The sequence below is a fragment of the Pogoniulus pusillus genome, chromosome 36 (assembly GCF_015220805.1).
Source record: "Pogoniulus pusillus isolate bPogPus1 chromosome 36, bPogPus1.pri, whole genome shotgun sequence".
NCBI classification, from domain to species: Eukaryota; Metazoa; Chordata; class Aves; order Piciformes; family Lybiidae; genus Pogoniulus; species Pogoniulus pusillus.
In genome coordinates, this window is record NC_087299.1 from 35,207 (window position 1) to 55,785 (window position 20,579).

General features: G+C 49.9%; 1 protein-coding gene across 2 annotated transcripts; it reads left to right on the forward strand.

Moving 5' to 3' along the window:
• The first annotated feature begins 2,419 nt into the window (after positions 1-2,419).
• Positions 2,420-14,606, forward strand: PPIH (peptidylprolyl isomerase H). 2 transcript variants are annotated; one of them, XM_064171854.1, is made up of 10 exons: positions 2,420-2,562; positions 3,180-3,244; positions 4,081-4,104; positions 4,579-4,623; positions 5,046-5,088; positions 6,085-6,177; positions 8,402-8,489; positions 11,243-11,283; positions 12,963-13,042; positions 14,429-14,606. In XM_064171854.1, the coding sequence occupies exons 1-9, from the start codon at positions 2,497-2,499 to the stop codon at positions 13,029-13,031; spliced, it is 534 nt and encodes a 177-aa protein (XP_064027924.1). In that variant the 5' UTR covers positions 2,420-2,496; the 3' UTR covers positions 13,032-13,042; positions 14,429-14,606. The 2 variants fall into 2 exon arrangements, with proteins under 2 accessions (XP_064027924.1, XP_064027925.1); XM_064171855.1 differs by lacking the exon at positions 2,420-2,562 and adding an exon at positions 2,670-2,708.
• Positions 14,607-20,579: the final 5,973 nt, after the last annotated feature.

Below are 20,579 nucleotides of genomic sequence, written 5' to 3' on the forward strand. Positions count from 1 at the left end.
AGATCCCTCTGCTACATTGTCTTGTGAAGCAGCATGAACCTTGACTGCTTCATAGACGATACTCAGATACCCAGGAGCATCGCAGCTCCTTACTGCAGCAGCATCACAAAGCCTGATCCCTGTACGATCCCAGACTCTTGCATCATAGATAGTGCTTAGGAAGCCGCAGCAGTATCTTTTGTGGTGCAGCATTACTGGCAGCGCTCCCTATTCTTTAACAATAACCTTAAAAGCATTTAAAATATTTTTAATCACAGCTTCTTACCTCTCCTCCACTGAAAGGTTAATTTGTGCACAAATTAAATGCTTCTTCTCAGCTTACAGCCTGTCACACTTTGTTTCAGTACCTCAGGCTCTTGGGCTTTTTTGTTTTTTGCTTCCTTTGAACACTGCTCCTTTGCTGTCCAATCTTCCTTTCAGCATTTTTGTACTTCTTTTCTTTTGAGTCCGGACCTTCCGTTTTCTCTCAGTGCCTTGAATCACACTTTCTCTAGCACCTTCATGTGCATATGTAAGAGCCGTACCCACTTTTTTTTTTCTCCATGGATTATGCCAGGCTCTTTTACAGATTTGGTATTTCCTTTCAGTGCTAATCTATCCCCTCACAAATCCCACAGTACCTTCTTACCTGCATCTGTACCTTTGTCTTCCTCTTCATCTCTTTCTCCTTTTTGTCTTCGACAGATGGAGTCCCACCAGGGAGGTGTTCCAGTCTTTGTGTCCTGATCCAGGTGGTCACTTGTGGCATTGAGGTCACAGACCCTGTGGCTTGATGTATGCAGAATCATCTTTATTGCCCAAGACAGTGATTTATATCCATGACAGAGTGTATAAGCAACAGGTAATCCCCAATGAAATATGCCAGCATGGCAATGCAGGCCAGCCCAGCCCAGCATTTAGAGCAGGAAAGGGCAGTGTGATCGTAATCATTGGCACAAACAGCATTCTCCCTCAGCCAGAGTGACAGCCCCAGCCTTGCCAAAGGCCATAACCACAAAAAGGGACAGGTGTCTGAGCAGATGCTAGGTGGATCAGGACTAAGTCTTCCTTATCAGTTGGATCTCTCTCTGCTGTCTCTGCAGTGAAATTTCATCCATACCAATTCCCACAACAAACCATATTGGAGGCAGCAGGCGGCAGCTACCAAGGGACAGAGGAGCCAGCCCTGGCAAAGCTTCTGGGAAGCTTGGAGCTATCCATGAGAGACAACCAAGATCATGACAACATCCTTAATGTTTTTGACACTTTTCTGACATCCTCCTGGCATCATCTGGCATCACAGATCAGCCATAGGAATGATCAGAGAGCTGAAGTCCTCTGCTGTGAGGCCAAACTGAGAGAGCAGTTGTTCAGCCTGGAGAAGGCTCCAGTGAGGCCTTCTGGCGGCATTTCAGTGCTTCAGGGGGCCAAAGAGAAAGCTGTCGACAGACATTTGAGGAGGGCTTGCTGTGACAGGACAAGGGGTGATGGTTTGAAACTGAAATAGGGAGATTCAGAGTGGAGAGAAGGGAGAAATATTTGACACTGAGGGTGGTGAGGGCCTGGCCCAGGCTGGCTAGAGAAGTGGTAGGTCCCCATTCCTGGAACTATGCATAGGAAATGAAATAGAGTGGGATAATGAACCAAATAGAGTCTTTATACACACGATTGTGTGACAAGCCAATGAAAGAACTAGAGCACAGAAGAGAAGCCTTGACTGCTAGTTTGTCAGACTTTGTTTCTTTGAGATAATAGAGAACACAGCTGGAGAGAGATATCATCTTTGCAGGCCTCCTGGGCTAAGGAGATGATGAATCACGGAAGGAAAGGAGATAAATTGTGAAGTCAGCAATTTTTCTGAACACAAGAAAGAAGAGAGACTCTTCTGGACAATTAAAACTTTCACTAATGAGTCCACCCCTCTCTGAGCATGCATGAACCTCAGGATCAGCTAGAGAACAGAGTGATGAAGAGGATTGGAACATCAGAAGGGGAATTGGAACATCAGAAGGGGAAGAGGTCGGAGGGATTCTTCTTGAAGACCCCTCACCAAAGTTTGCCAGAGGCTGGAAGTGCACATGCAGGAGACACATTGGCGTCCGTCAGCATCAGCTCCGAGAGGCAGATGAAGATGTTAAAGTTCTCTGGGCAAGTGACGAAATATGCATCCATATGTGGTTTGAACGCTGCAACCAGATTCCCTTCGGCAGGTTTGCGGGGAGACCGTCTGCACCCTCCCATCTGAAATCAATGCCGGCCTCGGAGCATCTGAATCCGAGTTTTGGTAACAGAACCATCCCGGGCCAGGCTGTCTGGGGCTCTGAGCAACCTGCTCTAGTTGCAGATGTCCCTGCTGACTGCAGGGAGTCCCACTGCATGAGCTAGAAAAGTCTTTCCTACCCAAACCACTCCGCGCCGCTGCGGCCATCCGCGCCCCGCGCCCACACCGCGCTGCTGGCTTCGGCCCCGCCTCCCGCCGCCGCTTCCGCTGTCACTTCCCGTGCCGGAGCGGCCGCCATGGCCGTGCTGGCCTCCAACCCCAGCAACCCCGTGGTCTTCTTCGATGTCACCATCGGCGGGCAGGTGGGCGAAGGGCCACCTATGCTGGGCGGCGCCTGTGGGGTTGTGCTGGGAGGGAGAGCGGCGGCACCGAGGGCGGGGAGGGGAGGGAAGTGGAGCACTGCAGGGCGGTGTCGGCTGCGTGCATGGCGGCGGTGGGAGCTGTAGAGGTTATTTGAGGGTGTATGAGCGCAGAGAGGGGTTGTGGGGGTGCACTGGGCAGGGGCTTGCATCGTAACTGGAGAGCGGTGGAGGGGAACGGATGTAGGGAGCGGGAGGGCCGGGGGGCTTGCAGTGGCCGTGTGGGCGCGGTTTCGCAGGGTACACAGCTCAGGTTGCTGTAAGGGTTTAATTGGGCATGTGGGAATGCAACGAGGGTGCAGCTGGGGGGGGGGCGTCCAAGAGTTCATTGTGGGGTTTGTAGGGAGACAATTGGAAGAGCTTGGAGGGGTGCAGCGAGAGGGAGTAGCAGAGGTCTGTAGGGTGACACGGCACATGTGAAACGGCTCCTGGCGAGTGCTGCTTGGGAGGGGTGCAGAAGTGCATCGGGAGGGACTCTAAGGGATGGGAGGGTGCAGCAGGAGGTTGAATTTAGGGGAGAGCCCTAGATGCAGACGCTCACCTGGTCACTGTCTCCCCAGGAGGTAGGACGCATGAAGATCGAGCTGTTTGCTGATGTTGTACCCAAAACAGCTGAGAACTTCAGGTAAGGAGCAGATGCTGTGCCTGCAGCTCAGCCTGGCTTTCCATGCAGGAATGCTTCTGGAAGCACAGGGACTACCTGCCTCCTGCAACCACTGCAACCACGTCATTCCTCTCTGTTCCCATAGACCTTGCAGCTTCCTGTTTCTCTGGGGTGAGCCCATTTAGGTGGAAGGTGATGGGCTCCAGTTTCTCTCTGCTCCCTCTGTGATACACGTTGTACATGTATAGAATCATACAATCACAGAGTGATGGGTGTCCATCATGGAGTCCAACTACCTGGTAAAGCAGGTATGCCTAGAGCAGGTTGCACAGGAACACATCCAGGCGGGTTTGGAAAGTCTTCAGAGAAGGAGACTCCACAGCCTTTCTGGGCAGCCTGCGTCAGGGCTCTGTCACCCTCAAGTTCAAGTGAAACCTTTTGTGCTCTTTTGCACCCATAGTCCCTTGTGCAATCGCTGGCCATGTTCTGCCTTCTATAAAAAGCAATCCATCAATACCCTGGTGGAGGTCTCCTGGCACTGGGTGAAAGATACAGTGCTTGGACATCCCACTGGCATGGAATACCTGTGGACATACTTTGTACATTGTGAAAGGTGATGCCTGCTCCCCATTCACTGTCTCTCATCTCCTCAGTGTTAAGTATCTCCCTTTCTGAACTGCAGAAGGCACAGAAGTCTGGTTTAAAACAGCAGTGGGAAGAAGTTGTTGACTGTTTGTTACACTTAGGAGGTCCCTAATGGAGTAAGTGAAGTCCTATACAGCAGGCAGTGCATGGTCAGTGACTCTCTGTGTCCTCAGAGTTCAGTTCTAGCCTCACATTCTGCTCTTGTTTTCCAGGCAGTTCTGTACCGGGGAGTTCAGGTGAGTGTGTTCAAGTGCTCTCTTAAGCAGCCTATTCAGAGACAGGGCTGGGTTAGGGGGGATAAGGCTGACTTGGTGATTTCTTTTACTACAGTAGCACAAACTGCAGAGAAATCTGCTTGGAGGAAGTTGTGCTGGGCTCAGTCAGTCACAGATGAGGCAGGTTTCTGGGCACAGCTTTGTGCTCAGGTCATTCTAAAAAGCCCCTTCTGCAAATTTCACGTGCTGATGCTGCACACTGTGCTGGGATCCCATGAAGATGGTGGTACAGATGTGGTAGGAAACCATGTTGCTAAGCATGCAGAGCCCATTCAGAGCGGTTTCCCTTGGCCTCTGCTGGCACCAGGCTGCAGCACTTGGCTCTACCAAGACAGCTGATAGCAGGGTAACCCTTTGGAACTCTGAATTCCTGGGGGCCTGTTGTGTTGGGGTAGCCAGTAAGTGGCAATGATTGTAGTTTGTGTTTCGTTGCAGGAAAGATGGTGTGCCTATAGGTTACAAGGGAAGCACTTTCCACAGGTAATTGGTCTACTAAAACAGCAGCCTAAGTTAGAGGTGATTTTGAGAGCTGCTTCAAGAGCCTCTCTGATCTAAGAGGCATTGTGTGGGTCACTGCTAGCATTGTCCTTCTGGGGATTTGGGACCTTCAGGGATGTTCTCAGATGTGCACTCTGGGATCACTGGGAGGGATCCCCTGTACCTGGTGTGCCAGGTCAGAGATGATTTTCTCTCATCTGTCACCTAATTGCTGTCCCTGGTTGGGTAGCAACAGGTCCCAGATTACACAGTAGCAACCAGCAGTTAATGCTTGTTATGAATTTTAGATTGTAGCTTTTGCAGACCCTGATAACTTTAGTTGTGCTCTGAGGCAGAACTTTTTACCATATTAAGATTCTTGAGGCGTTTGTCTGCTGAGGACTAAGTATTGTTTTACTTTTTAGGGTTATAAAAGATTTCATGATCCAAGGAGGTGACTTTGTAAATGTATGTACTTCTATATTGCTTTTGCACTTTTCCTGTATGCTCTACTGTGCAGCTTCTTCCACGGAGGGATCTGTTTGGTGGGATCTGTTGGCTCAAGACTGACGGCAGGGATGGTATCCAGAAGGATCTTGACAGGCTTGACAAGTGAGCCAGTGCCAGCTGCATGAGGCTCAACCAGTCAGAGTGCAAGGTCCTGCAGCTGGGTCAGTCCAATCTCAGACACAAATCCAGACTGGGTGTAGAGTGAATTTAAAGCAGCCCTGAATAAAGAGACTTGGGGGTGTTGGTTGCCGAGAAGCTCTGCAGGAGCCAGCCTCATGCAGCCCAGAAGGCAGCTGTGAGCTGGGCTGCATCCAAAGGAGTGTGGGCAGCAGGGCAAGAGAGGGGATTGTGCCCCTTGACTCTGCTCTGCTGAGACCTCACCTCCAATCCTGCTTCCAGTTCTGCTGTCCCCAGCGTAAGGACACAGAGCTGCTGGAATGAGTCCAGAGGAGGCCACAAAGATGATCCAAGAGCTGGAGCAGCTCTGCTATGAGGACAGGCTGAGGGAGCTGGGAGTATTCACCCTGGAGCGAAGGACTCCAGGAGGACCCTAGAGCTGTCTGCCAGTACATGAAGGGATGCTACAGGAAGGCTGCAGAGGGACTTTTCCTGAGGGTGTCCAGGGTCAGGACAAGGAGGAATGGTTTGAAGCTGAGGCAGGGCAGGGTTAGACTGGATCTCAGGAAGAAGTTCTTCGGTAGCAGGGTGGTGAGACTCTAGAACAGGTTGCCCAGTGAGGTTGTGGGTGCCTCCTCCCTGGGGGTGTTCAAGGCCTTGAGCAGCTCATTCTAGTTGAGAGGTGTCCCTGCCTGTGGTGGGGAGGTTGGAGAAGAGGAGCTCTGAGGTCCCTTCCAACCTGAGCCATTCTAGGATGATGATAATGATGAGTTTATTCTTCTGCAGTAATTGCTACAGAACAAATGCTGTGGCTCACTGGGCACCTTTCTCTTGCAGGGAGATGGCACTGGAGTAGCCAGTATATACAGGGGACCTTTTGCAGACGAGAACTTCAAGCTGAAACACTCTGCTCCTGGGCTGCTCTCCATGGTGAGTGTGAGATAATGACGGGATGGAGCTAAAAGGCTTTTTGGTGTTTTCTCTGTGCCCCTTTCCTAATTGGATAAATGATTTGCCAGACAACAGAAATCTCCACCATTAGATACAAGGTCTTAAAGATCTGCTTTATAGCTCCTGGTCAGAAAGCCCCTCAAGGGCTAATGGGTGAGTAACACAAAAGTCCTGATTCTGCCGCATCCTTTCTTTGTTAACTGTTGAAGGACTGGGGCAGAGTTTCAGTGCAGTGGCAAGTGATGGAGTTTGTGGATAGCTCCTCTTTGGGACTGTTGGAGGCCAGGTTGGATGTGGCCTTGAGCAGCTGAGTCTAGTTGAGAGGTGTTGCTGCCCGGGATGGGGAGGTTTGAGTAGGTGATCTCTGAGGGCCTCACGGCTCCAAAAGAGGTAGTGTGACACAGCTAATAACCAGTGTTCCACAGTGTGGTGAAGGTATCCAGGCTGGCATTGCCAGCTTTGGGTAAATGTGGCCATGATTCTGCAGTCGTTCTGCTGTGCCAAATTGTGGCCTGCCCCAGCTGGATCCTTCTTTCTAGAGATGTTTTCTTAGCAGAGCAGAAATGCTGTGGATGTTACACTCAAACGTGAATTAACTGTTCCTGTGAGTCCTGTGCCAATCTGATTGTTACTTTTCGTATCCTGACCAACACAACAGACATACTTCTTTGTTTTAATTCTCAGTAAACCTTCCACAGAGCAGACATCAGCTGCTTTTTTGTTTCTTTTCTGCCTGAGTTGCAGCCAGTAAGTAATGACCAAAAAATTCAGCCTTTTATCAGGAGCATGCCCTGGAAGCCAGATTTCAGCATAGTCTTGGGCTGGACATGCTGTTGGAGAATTATAGTAAGTTGGTACCATGGCCCCTGCGCATGCTGGCATGAGCAGATGTGGTGATATGCCACATCCCAGCACAGACCCTCCTGCAGATGTGTCTTGCCTCCTTTGGATTGTGTAGCACTCAGCCAAAAATAAGCTAGGCTAGGCCTAGAGCAACAGCTCTTTCCTATGGGAGGTGAATCTACCCTCAGTTTTGGGAAGGCTTCAGAGGGACCCTAGAGCAGCCTTCCAGTACCTGAAGTGGGGTACAGAAGAGCTGGGGAGGGACTTTGGACAAGGACTGGGAGTGACAGGACAAGGGAGAATAGATTGAAGCTTGAGAAGGGGAGATGGAAACCAGAGATTAGGAAGAAATTATTTAGAGTTAGGGTGGGGGAGACACTGGCACAGGTTGCTCAGGGAGGTTGTGGATGGCCTCTCCCTGGAGGTGTTCAAGGCCAGGCTGGATGAGGCCTTGAGCAACCTGGGCTAGTGGGAGGTGTCCCTGCCCATGGCAGGGGTTCGGAACTGGGTTCACAGATTCATAGAATACCAGGTTGGAAGGGACCTCAAGGATCATCCAATCCAACCTTTCAGAATAAGAAGACAGTTGAAATGAGCTGGGCCAGCACCCTGGCAAGCTGAGCCTTGACACTCTCTAATGTAGGGGAATCCAGCACCTCCCTGGGGAGCTTTATCCAGTGTCCAAGAGTTCCAATGGTGAAAACATTTTTTCTGGCATCCAGTTGGAATCTCCCCAGTAGCAACTGGTCCCTGTCACCTCTTGTCTTTACCATGGGGCTCTGGACAAAAGGAGCCTCCTTCTTCATGACATCTACCCTTTCTGTACTTGTACATGGTTAGGAAGTCTCCCCTAAGCCTTCTGTTCTCAAGGCTGAACAAACCCATTTCTCTTAGCCTTCCTCCATATGCCAGGGCTGCTGGTCCTTTGGTCATTCTTGTGGCCCTTCTCTGGACCCTTTCCAGCCTGTCCCCATCCTTCTTGTGCGCAGTGCTCAAGGTGCAGCCTGTCCAGTTCTGAGTAGAGTGAGACAATGACATCTTTATCTCTGCTGGTGATAGCCTGATTAATGCAACCCAGCATCCTGTTGACTTTCTTTGCCTTTGCAACTCATTGTTCACTCATCTTGAGCCTTTTGTCCACCAAGGCCCTCAGTCCCTCTCCACAGGGCTGTCCTTAAGCCAGGTGGCTCCCAATTTGAGCTGCATTCCTGGGTTAAGTGTTCCCAGGTGCAAGACCCTACAGTTGGCCTCATTAAACTTCATACAGATGATCTTTAAGGTCCCTTTCAACGCAAACTGTTCTGAGTCTCTGAAGTCCAGAACTGGACAGGTTTGATGTTTTGCCGTTCTCACCCCCCAGGCAAACAGTGGCCCCAGCACCAACGGCTGTCAGTTTTTCATCACGTGCTCCAAGTGCGACTGGTTGGATGGCAAACACGTCGTGTTTGGTGAGTTCCTGCAGTGCAGCCTGTGCTGCACCCTCACAGACACTCACACAGCTGCCAGGGACTCCTTTTCTCCTCTCCCTGGCCGCCACTTATGACAGCAGAGGTGTCTGCAGGCAGATGTTGCTGGGGTGAGGCATTGTTTGAACAGGCAGTGCATGGTGTGATAGAAAGGCAACAAAGCTGGTGAAGGGTCTGTAGAACAGAGCTGTTGGGGAGCAGCTGAGGGAGCTGGGGCTGTTTAGTGTGGAGATGAGGAGGCTGAGGGGAGACCTCGTTGCTTTCTATAGCTACCAAAAAGGAGGGTGCAGTGAGGTGGGGGTTGGTCTCCATAGTATCAGGTGATAGAATGAGAGGAAATGGCCTGAAATTGTGTCAGGGCAGGGTTAGGTTAGAGGAAAACTTTGTTTGCTGCAAGAGTGGAACAGGCTACCAGAAAGGTGGTGGAGTCACTATCCCTGCAGGTGTTCATAAAACCTGTGGACATGGCACTTTGGGACATGGTTTAATGGCCATGGTGGTGTTGGGTGATGGTTGGACTTAGAGATCTGAAACAATTTATGTCAGGGCAGAAGGGACAAATGAGCAAAGAGATTATTTTCTTCTCCACTGTTGGGGAAGAAACCACATCTGCTGATTTTTCCTGTGCTGCCACACAAACTTGTAGGGTTTCGAGGCCAGACTTTAAGCTGGTGTCCTCCTTACCACTTACTCTGATTCTTAAGTACCACTGACATTGTTCATTGCCAGGTTTGTGTCCTTACAGAGGCTGTGTTGGTAGCAGACAGTTTACCCTGTGTTTAGCGCAGCTGGAATCTCAAGCCCTACATTTCTACACATCACCCCTGCAATGGCAAAGTGTGCTTGTTCTCTTCTGGACGTGGAAGATGTCTCCTTTATCAGTTTAGGGATAGGTGACAAACCCTGAAATGTCCCCAGCATAAGAAGGACATGAAACTGTTGTAACAAGTCCAGAGGAGGGCCCCAAAGATGAACCAAGGGCTGGGGCAGCTCTGCTATGAGGACAGGCTGAGGGAGCTGGAGGTGTTCAGCCTGGAGAAAAGAAGACTCCAGAGGGACCTTAGAGAGTCATAGAATCAACCAGGTTGGAAGAGACCTCCAAGATCATCCAGTCCAACCTAGCACCCAGCCCTAGCCAATCAACTAGACCATGGCACTCAGTGCCTCATCCAGTCTTTTCTTGAAGACCTCCAGGGACGGTGCCTCCACCACCTCCCTGGGCAGCCCATTCCAATGCCAATCACTCTCTCTGTGAAGAACTTCTTCCTAACATCCAGCCTTATACCTACCCCGGCACAACTTGAGACTGTGTGCCCTTGTTCTATTGCTGGTTGCCTGGGAGAAGAGGCCACCCCCCACCTGGCTACAATGTCCCTTCAGGTAGTTGTAGACAGTAATAAGATCACCCCTGAGCCTCCTCTTCTCCAGGCTAAACACCCGCAGCTTCCTCAGCCTCTCCTCATAGGGTTTGTGTTCCAGGCCCCTCACCAGCTTTGTTGCCCTTCTCTGGACACCTTCCAGCACCTCAACATCTTTCTTGAATTGAGGGGCCCAGAACTGGACACAGCACTCAAGGTGTGGCCTGAGCAGTGCTGAGTACAGGGGAAGAATAACCTCCCTTGTCCTACTTGCCACACTGTTCCTGATGCAGGCCAGGATGCCATTGGCTCTCTTGGCCACCTGGGCACACTGCTGGCTCATCTTCAGCTTACTATCTATCAGTACCCTCAGATCCCTCTCTGCCTGGCTGCTCTCAGCCACTCAGTCCCCAGCCTGTAGCGCTCCTTGGGGTTGTTGTGGCCAAAGTGCAGAATCCTGCACTTGGCCTTGTTAAATCTCATCCCCTTGGCCTCTGCCCACCCATGCAGCCTGTCCAGGTCCCTCTGCAGGGCTCTCCTACCTTCCAACAGATCAACACCTGCTCCTAGCTTGGTGTCATCTGCAAACTTACTGATGCTGGACTCAATCCCCTTGTCCAGGTCATCAATAAAGATATTGGACAGGACTGGGCCCAGCACTGATCCTTGGGGAACACCACCAGTGACAGCTGCCAACTGGATGTGGCACCATTCACCACCACTCTCTGGGCTCTGCCATCCAGCCAGTTCTTGATCCAGCACAGAGTGAATCTGTCCAAACCATGAGCTGCCAGCTTGGCTAGGAGCTTCTTGTGGCAGACAGTGTCAAAGGCTTTGCTGAAGTCCAAGTAGACTACATCCACAGCCTGCCCCACATTCACCAGGCAGGAACCTGATCATAAAAGGAGATCAGGTTGGTGAGGCAGGACCTGCCTTCCAGTACCTGAAGGGATCCTACAGGAAGGCTGCAGAGGGACTTTTCATGAGGGTGTCTAAAGACAGGACATGAGGGAATGATTTGAAGCTGAGGGACAGCAGTATTAGGCTGGATCTGAGGAAGAAGTTCTTTAGTAAGAGGATGATGAGAATGTGGAACAGGTTGCCCAGGGAGGTTGTGGCTGCCTCCTCCTTGGGGTGTTCAAGGCTAGGTTGGATGAGGCCTTGAACAGCTGAGTTGAGAGATGTCCTTGCCCATAGTGGGGAAGTTGGAGTAGGTGATTTCAGAAGTCCCTTCCAACCTGAGCCATCCTTTTTGTCCAGTACCTATGGGCTGCACAAGACTTTTGAGTAGGAAAAAAATGCACATACCTGTGATGAGTGGTGGGGAACAAAGGTGAAGATGTGCCGTACTGAAGTGGATTTATTTTCTTCTTCTAGGTAAAATCGTTGATGGGCTGTTGGTCATGAGAAAAATTGAAGTAAGAATTGAATTTGTGTCTCTGTCTGTGAATGTCTACTTTGGAAAGTGCAGGATTAATTGCCCTGGATTGTTCTGTTCTCTCCCGCTGTCTGGTTTCAGTATACCAGGGAAAGCAGCCTTGAGAACTTCTGGGTTGTCTTCATTCTAGAATAGCAGGCAATCTGTGGAGGCAAAGCTGGGCTGCATCCAGGAGTGTGGGCAGCAGGGCAAGAGAGGGGATTGTGCCCCTTGACTCTGCTCTGCTGAGACCTCACCTCCAATCCTGCTTCCAGTTCTGCTGTCCCCAGCGTAAGGACACAGAGCTGCTGGAATGAGTCCAGAGGAAGCCACAAAGATGATCCAGGGGCTGGAGCAGCTCTGCTGTGAGGACAGGCTGAGGGAGCTGGGGGTGTTCAGCCTGGAAAAGACTCCAGTGCAACCTTAGTTCTGCCTTCCAATACCTGAAGGGATGCTACAGGAAGGCTGCAGAGGGACTTTTCCTGAGGGTGTCTAGAGACAGGACAAGGGGAAATAGTTTGAAGTCGTGGCTGGGGTTGCCTCCTTCCTGGGGGTGTTCAAGGCCAGGTTGGATGAGGCCTTGAGCAGCTGATTCTATATGAGAGGTGTCCCTTCCCATGGTGGGGAGGCTGGAGCAGATGAGCTCTGAAGTCTCCTCCAACTTGAGCCACTCTAGGGTTCTATGACAACACTAACTCCATGGCACACACATGGGCTCATGTGCACAGCAGCCTCTAATCTAAATCCAGAGAGTGGAGCAAACACAGAGCTGACAGCTGTGAGGCTGAGGGAAAAGTCCCACAGAAGGAAGTGTACAGCATGGTACAACCCATGCACTGGTAGCCCTCTTGGCTAGAAGCACTGATGGAAGTGTTGTGGTGCATCTGCTTTGTGCATCACTGCAGAGAGGGGCAAGTTAAAGGACATAAGAGGCTCAGGAAAAAGGAGCCTATTGGAGCAGAATGAGATTCAGAAGGAGGGTTGTTCTGTGAATGCCTTGTGTGCAGATTCCTTTGGCAGGAGTCTAAGAGGAAAATGGGGACAGTCTCTTAAGCAGGGTTTGCTGTGACAGGGCAAGAAGTGATGGTTTGAAACTAAAAGAGGGAGATTCAGAGTCGAGAGAAAGGAGAAATCTGTTATGCTGAGGGTGATGAGATGCTGACACAGGTTGCCCAAAGAGATGGGAGATGTCTTATCCCTGGAACTATTCCTGGTCAGGTTGGAACAGGACTCCAACCAACCTGCTTTGGTTGAAGATGTCCCTGCTGACTGCAGTGAGGGGATGACCTTTAAATGTTCTTTACAACCAAAACCATTCTGTGATTCTATCACGCTGTGCAAATACAAATGTGTGGAGCTGTAATTGGTAGCTTTAAAGATTTAAGCCAGAGCAGCCTTAAGTAGTGTGATGCCTGTGCTGTATCTTGTGAGGAGCTCTCCAGTTTTTCCTCTGTTCCTTCCCTTCCATCCAAAGGATTAGTCTGGTCTGTATCCCAAACCTCTGCATCAGAGTTCTCTGCCAAAAGTGTGACAGTGCGTCTGTGTTACTCAGAGCTGTGTCAGGGTTTCCCTGTTGCTGATGTTGCACAGACATCTCTTCTCCAGTCTTCCAGCACCTGTCACTACCAGGATTTGCTGTGGTTTTATAAGGTTTACCATTAGATATTTGTTTGTCTCCAGAATGTGCCTACAGGTCCAAATAACAAACCCAAGCTGCCAGTTGTGATCTCTCAGTGTGGGGAAATGTAAAGCAGAGACTGGTAAGTCTTAGTCTTCACAGGCACCCAGTGCCATCTCCTTACTTCTCTCTTGACTCATTTCCACATTCACTTGAGCCTGCAGAGAGCTGACTCAGCTCAGTGAGACACCAGAACCTGCTTCTCTAACAGCATTAGGTTTTGCCACCTCACCTCCCTGAACTGGCTTCCCTCTGAGCTACACAAACAAGAAAGGCAGTGCTTGAGGGGTAAGATTTTGCAGCTTCAGTCAAGGGGAAGGTGGTTTGTAGGAGTTTGTGGGAGCCCCTTGAGTGGGGCTAGGCTGCCTTGAAGACTTGAGAAACTAGTGGGTGCCAGGGAAGTGCTGCAAGAGTTCAGCCGGTGTTACCCAGGCAGTCTGGAGGGTGAGAAGCTTCACGTTGCCCTGTTGGTTGGTGAACTCTGGCTGCTACAGAAAGCAGAGCCTCTGTGTGTGGGGCAGGTAGAGATGAGAAAAGAGATGGATGGAGAGAGGCCTTGACCCTGATTGCTCAGTACAGCTGCAGGACTGCCACCACTGAAGGGCCAAGAAGCTGTCATGTTACATGGTTTTAACTAGCACTGTGCTCATCTGAAGGAGGAGGTCTCCAGAGTTTGCTGCTGTTCAGGCTCTGGTTAAAGCAATGGCCTCAGGGCAGAGCTCAGGCTAACAGGCAGTGTTCCCTCTCCATTTGCCTACTCACTTCACTGTCAAAACACAAACATGTAAACAAATCTCTCTGGATTTCAGTGTGCTGGGCTGCAGCCTGTCAGAAATCTGCTGTAGTGGCTTTTTGGTTGCAGATTTTAAAAGTGTTGACCTTTCATTAAATAATGTCCAAAGACATCTGGAATTGCCTACAGAGCTGCCTTCCCCACTTCCCTAAGTGTCAGACCTGCAGTGTAGACTCTTGTCTGATGAAGTGACAAGAGGAAATGGAATCATTGCTTGATTTCCCTTTTTAACAGGCTTTCTCGCACATGAGCTTTGCTGGTGCGTCTCTGAAGGTCCCCTTCAGGGCTGTGCCCAGGACTAAACTTGACATTTGGAGAACACAAATTTCTGGCCAACATCCAACTTGAGACCAGAAGCTTTTCACTTCTAGTTATGAGGCTAGTGCCATTCCCTGGCAGGTCTGAGGAACTGCCTTTCTGCACCCTCCTGGCAAGATTCTTTAAAGTCAGCCAGGAGAAACAGGCACTCTTGGTTTGGAAGTAGATGCAGATACTTGGCACAGAGACACAGGAGGGCTCCTAAGTTTTCAAGCTTAGAGTTAAGGTGAGCGTGCAGAAATTAAATGCTGTGAACCTTGCTGTAGCAGCATTCAGGGTCACTGCAGAGCCTTGCTATTGTAGGGTGAGATGCAAATGTCTGTCCAGCACTTTGGACCTCTTTCTTCTCTGTTTCAGTGTTCCTTCACCAGTTAGACCTCTGCTGGCCCCATGCAGTTCCAGCTCCAGCCAGTTCTCCTACTGCCCCAGCCCTCTCTGCATCTCCACACTTGACATTCTCCTGGAATGGTTTAACAGCTGACATCTGTCTTCTGGGGGGTTCTGTTTTGAAATGTAAATAAAGAGTTTTGTTACATCTGTGTGCAGCATGCATCAGTTACTGTGCTTGGGGGCAGATTTCTCTTCAGGTGAGGATGGCTGGAATGTTTCCAGCAAGGTCCACCAGCCCCAGCTGGTTTTGTAGGGAATGTTTTCTGAGCCTGCTGTTGAGGGTCACTACTGTTAGGTTTTTGCAGAATGGGAAAGAGGGGGTGAAGGGAGCATGACAGGGCTGTGTTACATCAGCTCCTTTACTCAAGGCTGATGGGCAGATAGGTTCTTGGCATCTCAGAAGTTTAGAAAGTGTGGGTTAGATGAGTGGACAGTGAGGTAGATTGAGGACTGGCTGAACAGCAGAGCTCAGACAGTTGTGATCAGCAGGGCAGTCTAGTTGGAGGCCTTTAGCTCACGGTGTTCTCCAGGTCAGTCAGTACAGGGTCCAGTCCTGTTCAGTATATTCAGTGACCTGGATGAAGGACAGAGTGCACTCTCTGTTAATGAGACAGAACTGGGAGCAGTGGCTGCGCTGCCATCCAGCAATGCCTGGCCAGATTGAAGAGCTGAGCAGAGGACCTTCATGAAGTTCAATAAGGGCAAGCATAGGATCCCACACCTGAGGAGAAACAACCTCCTGCACCAGGACAGATGAGAAGGAGCCTGCTGGAAAGCATCTCCAAGGATAAGGACCTGGGAGTCCTGGTGGACAAGTTCACCGTGAGCCACCAATGTGCCCTCATGCCTCAAGATGGCCAATGGTACCCTGGGTGCATTAAGAAGAGTGTGGCTGGCAGGTCAAGGGAGGGTCTCCTTCCCCTCTCTTTTGCCCTGGTGAGACTACATCTGAAGTCCTGGGTCCAGTTCTGAGCTCCCCAGTTGAAGAGAGAAAAACTATGGGAGAGAGTCTAGTGGAGGCTGTGAAGGGCCTGGAGCATCTCTGTGAGGAGTGAAGGCTGAAAGATCTGAGACTTGAGCCTGGAGAACAGCACCCTGAGAGGGAATCTTCTCAATACTTGCCAATATCTAAAGGGCAGGTGTCAAAAGAATGAGTGGTGCCTGGTAACAGGACAAGACTCAGTGGATGTAAACTGAAGCCCAGGAGGTTCCATCAGAATCAGAGGACGAACATCTTTGCTGCGAGGGTGCCAGAGCCCTGTCCAGAAAGGTTGCGGAGTCTCCTCCTTTGCAGCCTGTTGTCAGTGACCCTACTTTAGCAGGTGGTTGGACCTGCTAAAGGTCCCTTCCAGCCACTGTGACGTTGTGACCTTGGGAGTCTCCAGAACCTTCCTATAGGCAGACTTACAGAAGCACAAGAAATCAGCATGGCACAAACTTCCATCCCCATGAGTCTGCTGGATTCTGAGGTGAGTTAGTTGTGAACAAGCATTCATGAAACCCTTTCTGGCACATTGTAAAGGGTTAACCCTCCTGGGGGAGTAGTCTTGACCCTGATCTCAGGTCCCCTGACTCCTCCTGGGAGCGAATCTGACCCTTACCCCAGGTACTTGGCCTACTCCCCACTCTGTAAAAACAGAGGAACTTTTTGTTTGGCGCTCTCTCACCCTGCCTCCCTGCCTGCTAGCATTATCTTCCTGTTTCCTGCTGCTCTTTGCTTTACCACATGGCCATCAATCCACGAGGGTGGACAAAACTGCCATCAGTTTGGTTGTATATATATTTTCTATCTTGTTTCCCTTCCTCATATCTCTTTGTAACTCCCTTACCTCAAATACCTTTTATTTATAGTTAAAGTTTTTTAACTTCCAAATTGAGGTGAGACTGTTTATTTGGGTGTGCTTTACATTCTCCTCTCTAATTCCACTTCTTTGGAAAAAGGGGGGAGAGAGGGAAAGACATCCTATAAAGTGTTATTGGTTCTGTTAACTATATTTGAGTCTTTGGGAAATGTAAACTAGAACCAAGACACCCATCCTGGCACTAGGCTGTTCCAGGAATTTACCTGGAGGTACAGGGATATTAGCAGGACTTTGGGCTGGGAAGCAGAGAATGGCTGTGCTGTAGGTGTGGAATTCAGGGCTCCTCATTCTGCATGGTTACAAAGAGCACAGCCAAGGCTGCAGGCTGGTGGGAAAACTCTTCTCCGAGAACTGAGTTGCAAGTTCAGCTACCTGCTGGGAACAAGAAAGCCTCCCTCACAGGGGCTAGGCTACAGTGTGGGGTTTCTCATTTGGCAGGTTAAGCATAAAGGAGTTGGGACAAATCCTGTTATGGTCAGCTGCATGCCTTTCATCCCGCCTAGATACATCTCATCACTGCTTGGGCATCAGCAGTGCCTTGTGGGGGGCTGTCTCCAATAGGCAGTAATCACTGGTGTGCCAGAGGTCCAGACCCACAGGCATGCTTTGGTGTGCTTGTTTATCTCAAGGCTGACAGAAGTCCTTGAAGACTTTCCAGGTCTCTGTTCCTGGGTCTGCAGAGCTGCTGAGGACACTCATGCTCACTTCTCTCCAGCACAAGGCATCTCACCTTCTTGTACCTGCAGAACATCAAATGATGAATAACATGAAGCACACACCACCATCTCTGTCCTCTCCACCCGCAGGAAGACTTTGTAGAAGGCTCTTCCCTGTGAGATGAAGGTTGAAGATTCCAAATAAAGAGGTAAAAACTGGACTCAGATGACTGCTGTCAGATAGAGGTGACCAAAAAGAGAGTCATTCAGATCCTGGTCCTGCTAAGGAAGTGTGTCCAGGTGGCCCTTCCCTGTCAGGTTTAGGCAGGAGCTTGGCCCTGGGCAATTCAAGTTGCTGTGTCTGCTGGCTTCAGCGCTGAGTTTTGCAGTTCTGGCTGTGAGTACTCTCTGAAGTACCCTTCAGCCTGAATCCATCCAGCTCCTCCTCCTCTCTGGGTCCAGGCTCTGCAGTACTTTCTCAGCCTGATGTATTTGTGTCTGTGTAACCAGCTCATCACCCTGCCTGCAAAGCAGGGGTCACAGAGCTTCCCCACATCAACTAACAGCAGCCAGTCCCTACAACCTCTCTGAAAAGTGTCCCCACGGTTAATTACATCTGGCTGTGGTGCTCTCTGATGCTGAGTGTGCATAGTTTCAGCTTTCTAGCTGAACCCTTCAGTTATGTTGTGTGAAACTGTAAAGGGTTAACCCTTCTGGGGGGGGGTGGTCTTGAACCTGCCCCCAGGTCTTCCTGACTCCTCCCCGAGGGTGAGCCTAAACCTGGCCCCAGGTGTAGTGGTTAGCCCACTCCCCCTTCCTTTCTAGCCCCCTATAAAAACAGAGGAACTGCCTGTTTCTCTCTCTTGAGCTGCCTGCCTGCTTGCTACCATCTTGCTGCTGCTGCTTTTGTTTTACCATGTGGCCATCCTTCCACGTGGTGGACAAACCCTAATTCTACCTCCATCTGTTGCCATCAATCTGGTTATCTATATATTTCTTTTGTATCTTTTTTTTTTCCCCTTCCCTATTCATCTTTGTAACTCCCCTGCCTTACATACCTGCTCTTTATTGTTGAAGTGAGACTATTTATTTGGGTGTGATTTACCTTTTCCTCTCTACATCTAATTCCTTTCTTGCCAAAAAGGGGGAGAGGGGAAGGCATCCTATATTGTATTGGTCCTGTTATACATATTTTGAGTCTCTGGGAAATTTAAACTAGAACTGAGACAATTAATTTGGTGTTTTGATGTGGGGCTAGGTACAAAATAATTATTTTAGCCAAGACTTGGGATTTAAAAATTGAAGTTTTAAGAGTTTTAATAATTAAGACTTTTGGAGCTGGATATATAAATTCATAACGTATCATTGTGGTGGAGGGGCAGCAGCCCCAAAACAGAGGCCTCTCTATGCCTCTGCATGCCTGGACATGTTTTTCTGCCAGGACTTATGGCAGTAAACAGGTTGTGTAACAAACACACGCCCAGTCTGTGTACCCCTGGGGTCCTCCCACGTGATCCCCTATCAGGAGGGTCCAGGCAAACAGCTACTGCCTATTAAGGTAAGGTTTGGCTTACTGCCAACCTGATTGGTCACTTTAGATGTCCAAATGAGCTACGAATCTCGGCTCAGAGTCTATAAAGAGGAGTGCAAAGGTGCACCATGTGTTCAGAGCATTCAGAGCATTCAGAGGATCAAGCTCAGCTCTCTGATCCACATAGCAGCACAGATCTGCTTGCATGGCCTAGACACAGGATCAGGCCTCACTCACATGCAAACATTACTTATGAGGCTCAGCCCTCTTGAGTTGATCTCAGGGCACAGTTAAGCTGTCTGCGAACCCTTTGAGAAGCAGAGCGCCTGCACGCCTGCACTTGATACATATCTGGGGAGCCGAGAGCCCCCTGCCTAAGCCTAGAGCAGCCATACATACTGGCTTGCTATCTTGTATTGACCTACGGAGCTCAAGTCTCCCTGCAGCCCGGCATAGACCCTGCTTGCCAGCTGCCCTGTAAGCCTGGAAAATTCTAGGCCCAGCAGACCCTTTCCAGATAGTCTGCAAACCTACAAACACAGCCTGCTAGCTGTACAGATGACAAATCCTTCTCCTGCACCTGGAAATCCTGCCAGCTGATCATCCCTGGACACATACGGCATCCAGAAGCAGCAGCACCGAGGCAGAGACCACTTCACTCCAGGAGAGAAGGTTAGAGAACTCCTGTTTACCCCAGAGACTGGGAACACTTATCATTCCCCTGCAAGCCGGGACAGACTCCAGCTTCACCAAGACACGAATACTGGGCACACGCTGTGGCACAATCCCAGGAGGGTGATTAATGATTAATACTTAAGAGCAACACACCTAAGCAAGCTTTAATTCCTTTGTAATATAAGTTACCTCTGTCTGAAGAGCAGACACAGTTTCAGCCCTTGCTGGGCAGACAGTATAGCTGTTAAGAGGCATTAAGCCTAAGGGAATCTTTCTCTCTGTCTATAGTTGTTGATAATTTGATATTTCCATTTAATAATCAAATCCCTGTAAATATATCCCAGCTGTTTTCATAATCTTGCACATAAGAACTTGATTACATAGTGGTTGGGGATGGCACAAATTTGCAAATATTAACTTTAATAATTTTTTTTTTAATTAATACCGCCTCAGATTAATTTCTCACCTCCCCCTAACAGAGGAGGAATAAGAGAAACCCCTCCACGACAATCATGTAGCCTGGATAGTGTTTGATATGGCATTGGACTATTCTACCTGTGCCATTGTGTATATATTTAGTGGATTCTGTTGGAAACTTTACCGGGTTGGGGAATGCTCCAAGGCTTCCAGTCCTGACTTGGGTGTTTAAAGGGAAGGGTTCAACTCCGCACCATGCCACAGATGCCACTTGGAGTAAGTGGATGGCTCTGATAACTCAGAGAGCTAGGATGGGGACTCTCGAGCGCCCTGGCATTGTGGAGGTCATCACCAACCGGCCAGAAGGCACTCACTTTGGAAAGCCAGCAGAAGGCAGTGACCTGTGCTGAGGAAGCTCCCCCATACAGTGACCTTCCTGAGGAGGAAAAGGCATCTGCTCTGTTCACAGATGGATCCTGCCGCCTGGTAGGCAGCAAGCGGAGATGGAAGCTGCTGTCTGGAATCCTACAGGCAGGGTTGCAGAGGCAAAAGATGGTGAAGGCGAATCCAGCCAGTATGCTGAGGTAAAAGCCATCCAGCTGGCCCTGGACATTGCAGAGCGAGAACAGTGGTCGATGCTATACATCTACACCGACTCATGGATGGTAGCAAATGCCTTACAGGGGTGGCTGAAGGAGTGGAAGCAAAATGACTGGCAGAGAAAGGGGAAGCCTAGTTGGGCTGCTGACCTCTGGAAAGACATTTCTGCACGCCTGGACAAGCTACCCGTTAAAATCAGACACATCAGTGCTCACATCCCAAAGAGCAGAGCCACTGAAGAACAGCAGCATAACCACCAAGCTGACCTGGCTGCCCACATCTGCCAGATTGACCTGGACTGGAAGCACAAAGGTGAACTGTTCTTAGCTCGGTGGGCACATGACTCTTCTGGCCACCAAGGAAGAGATGCCACATAC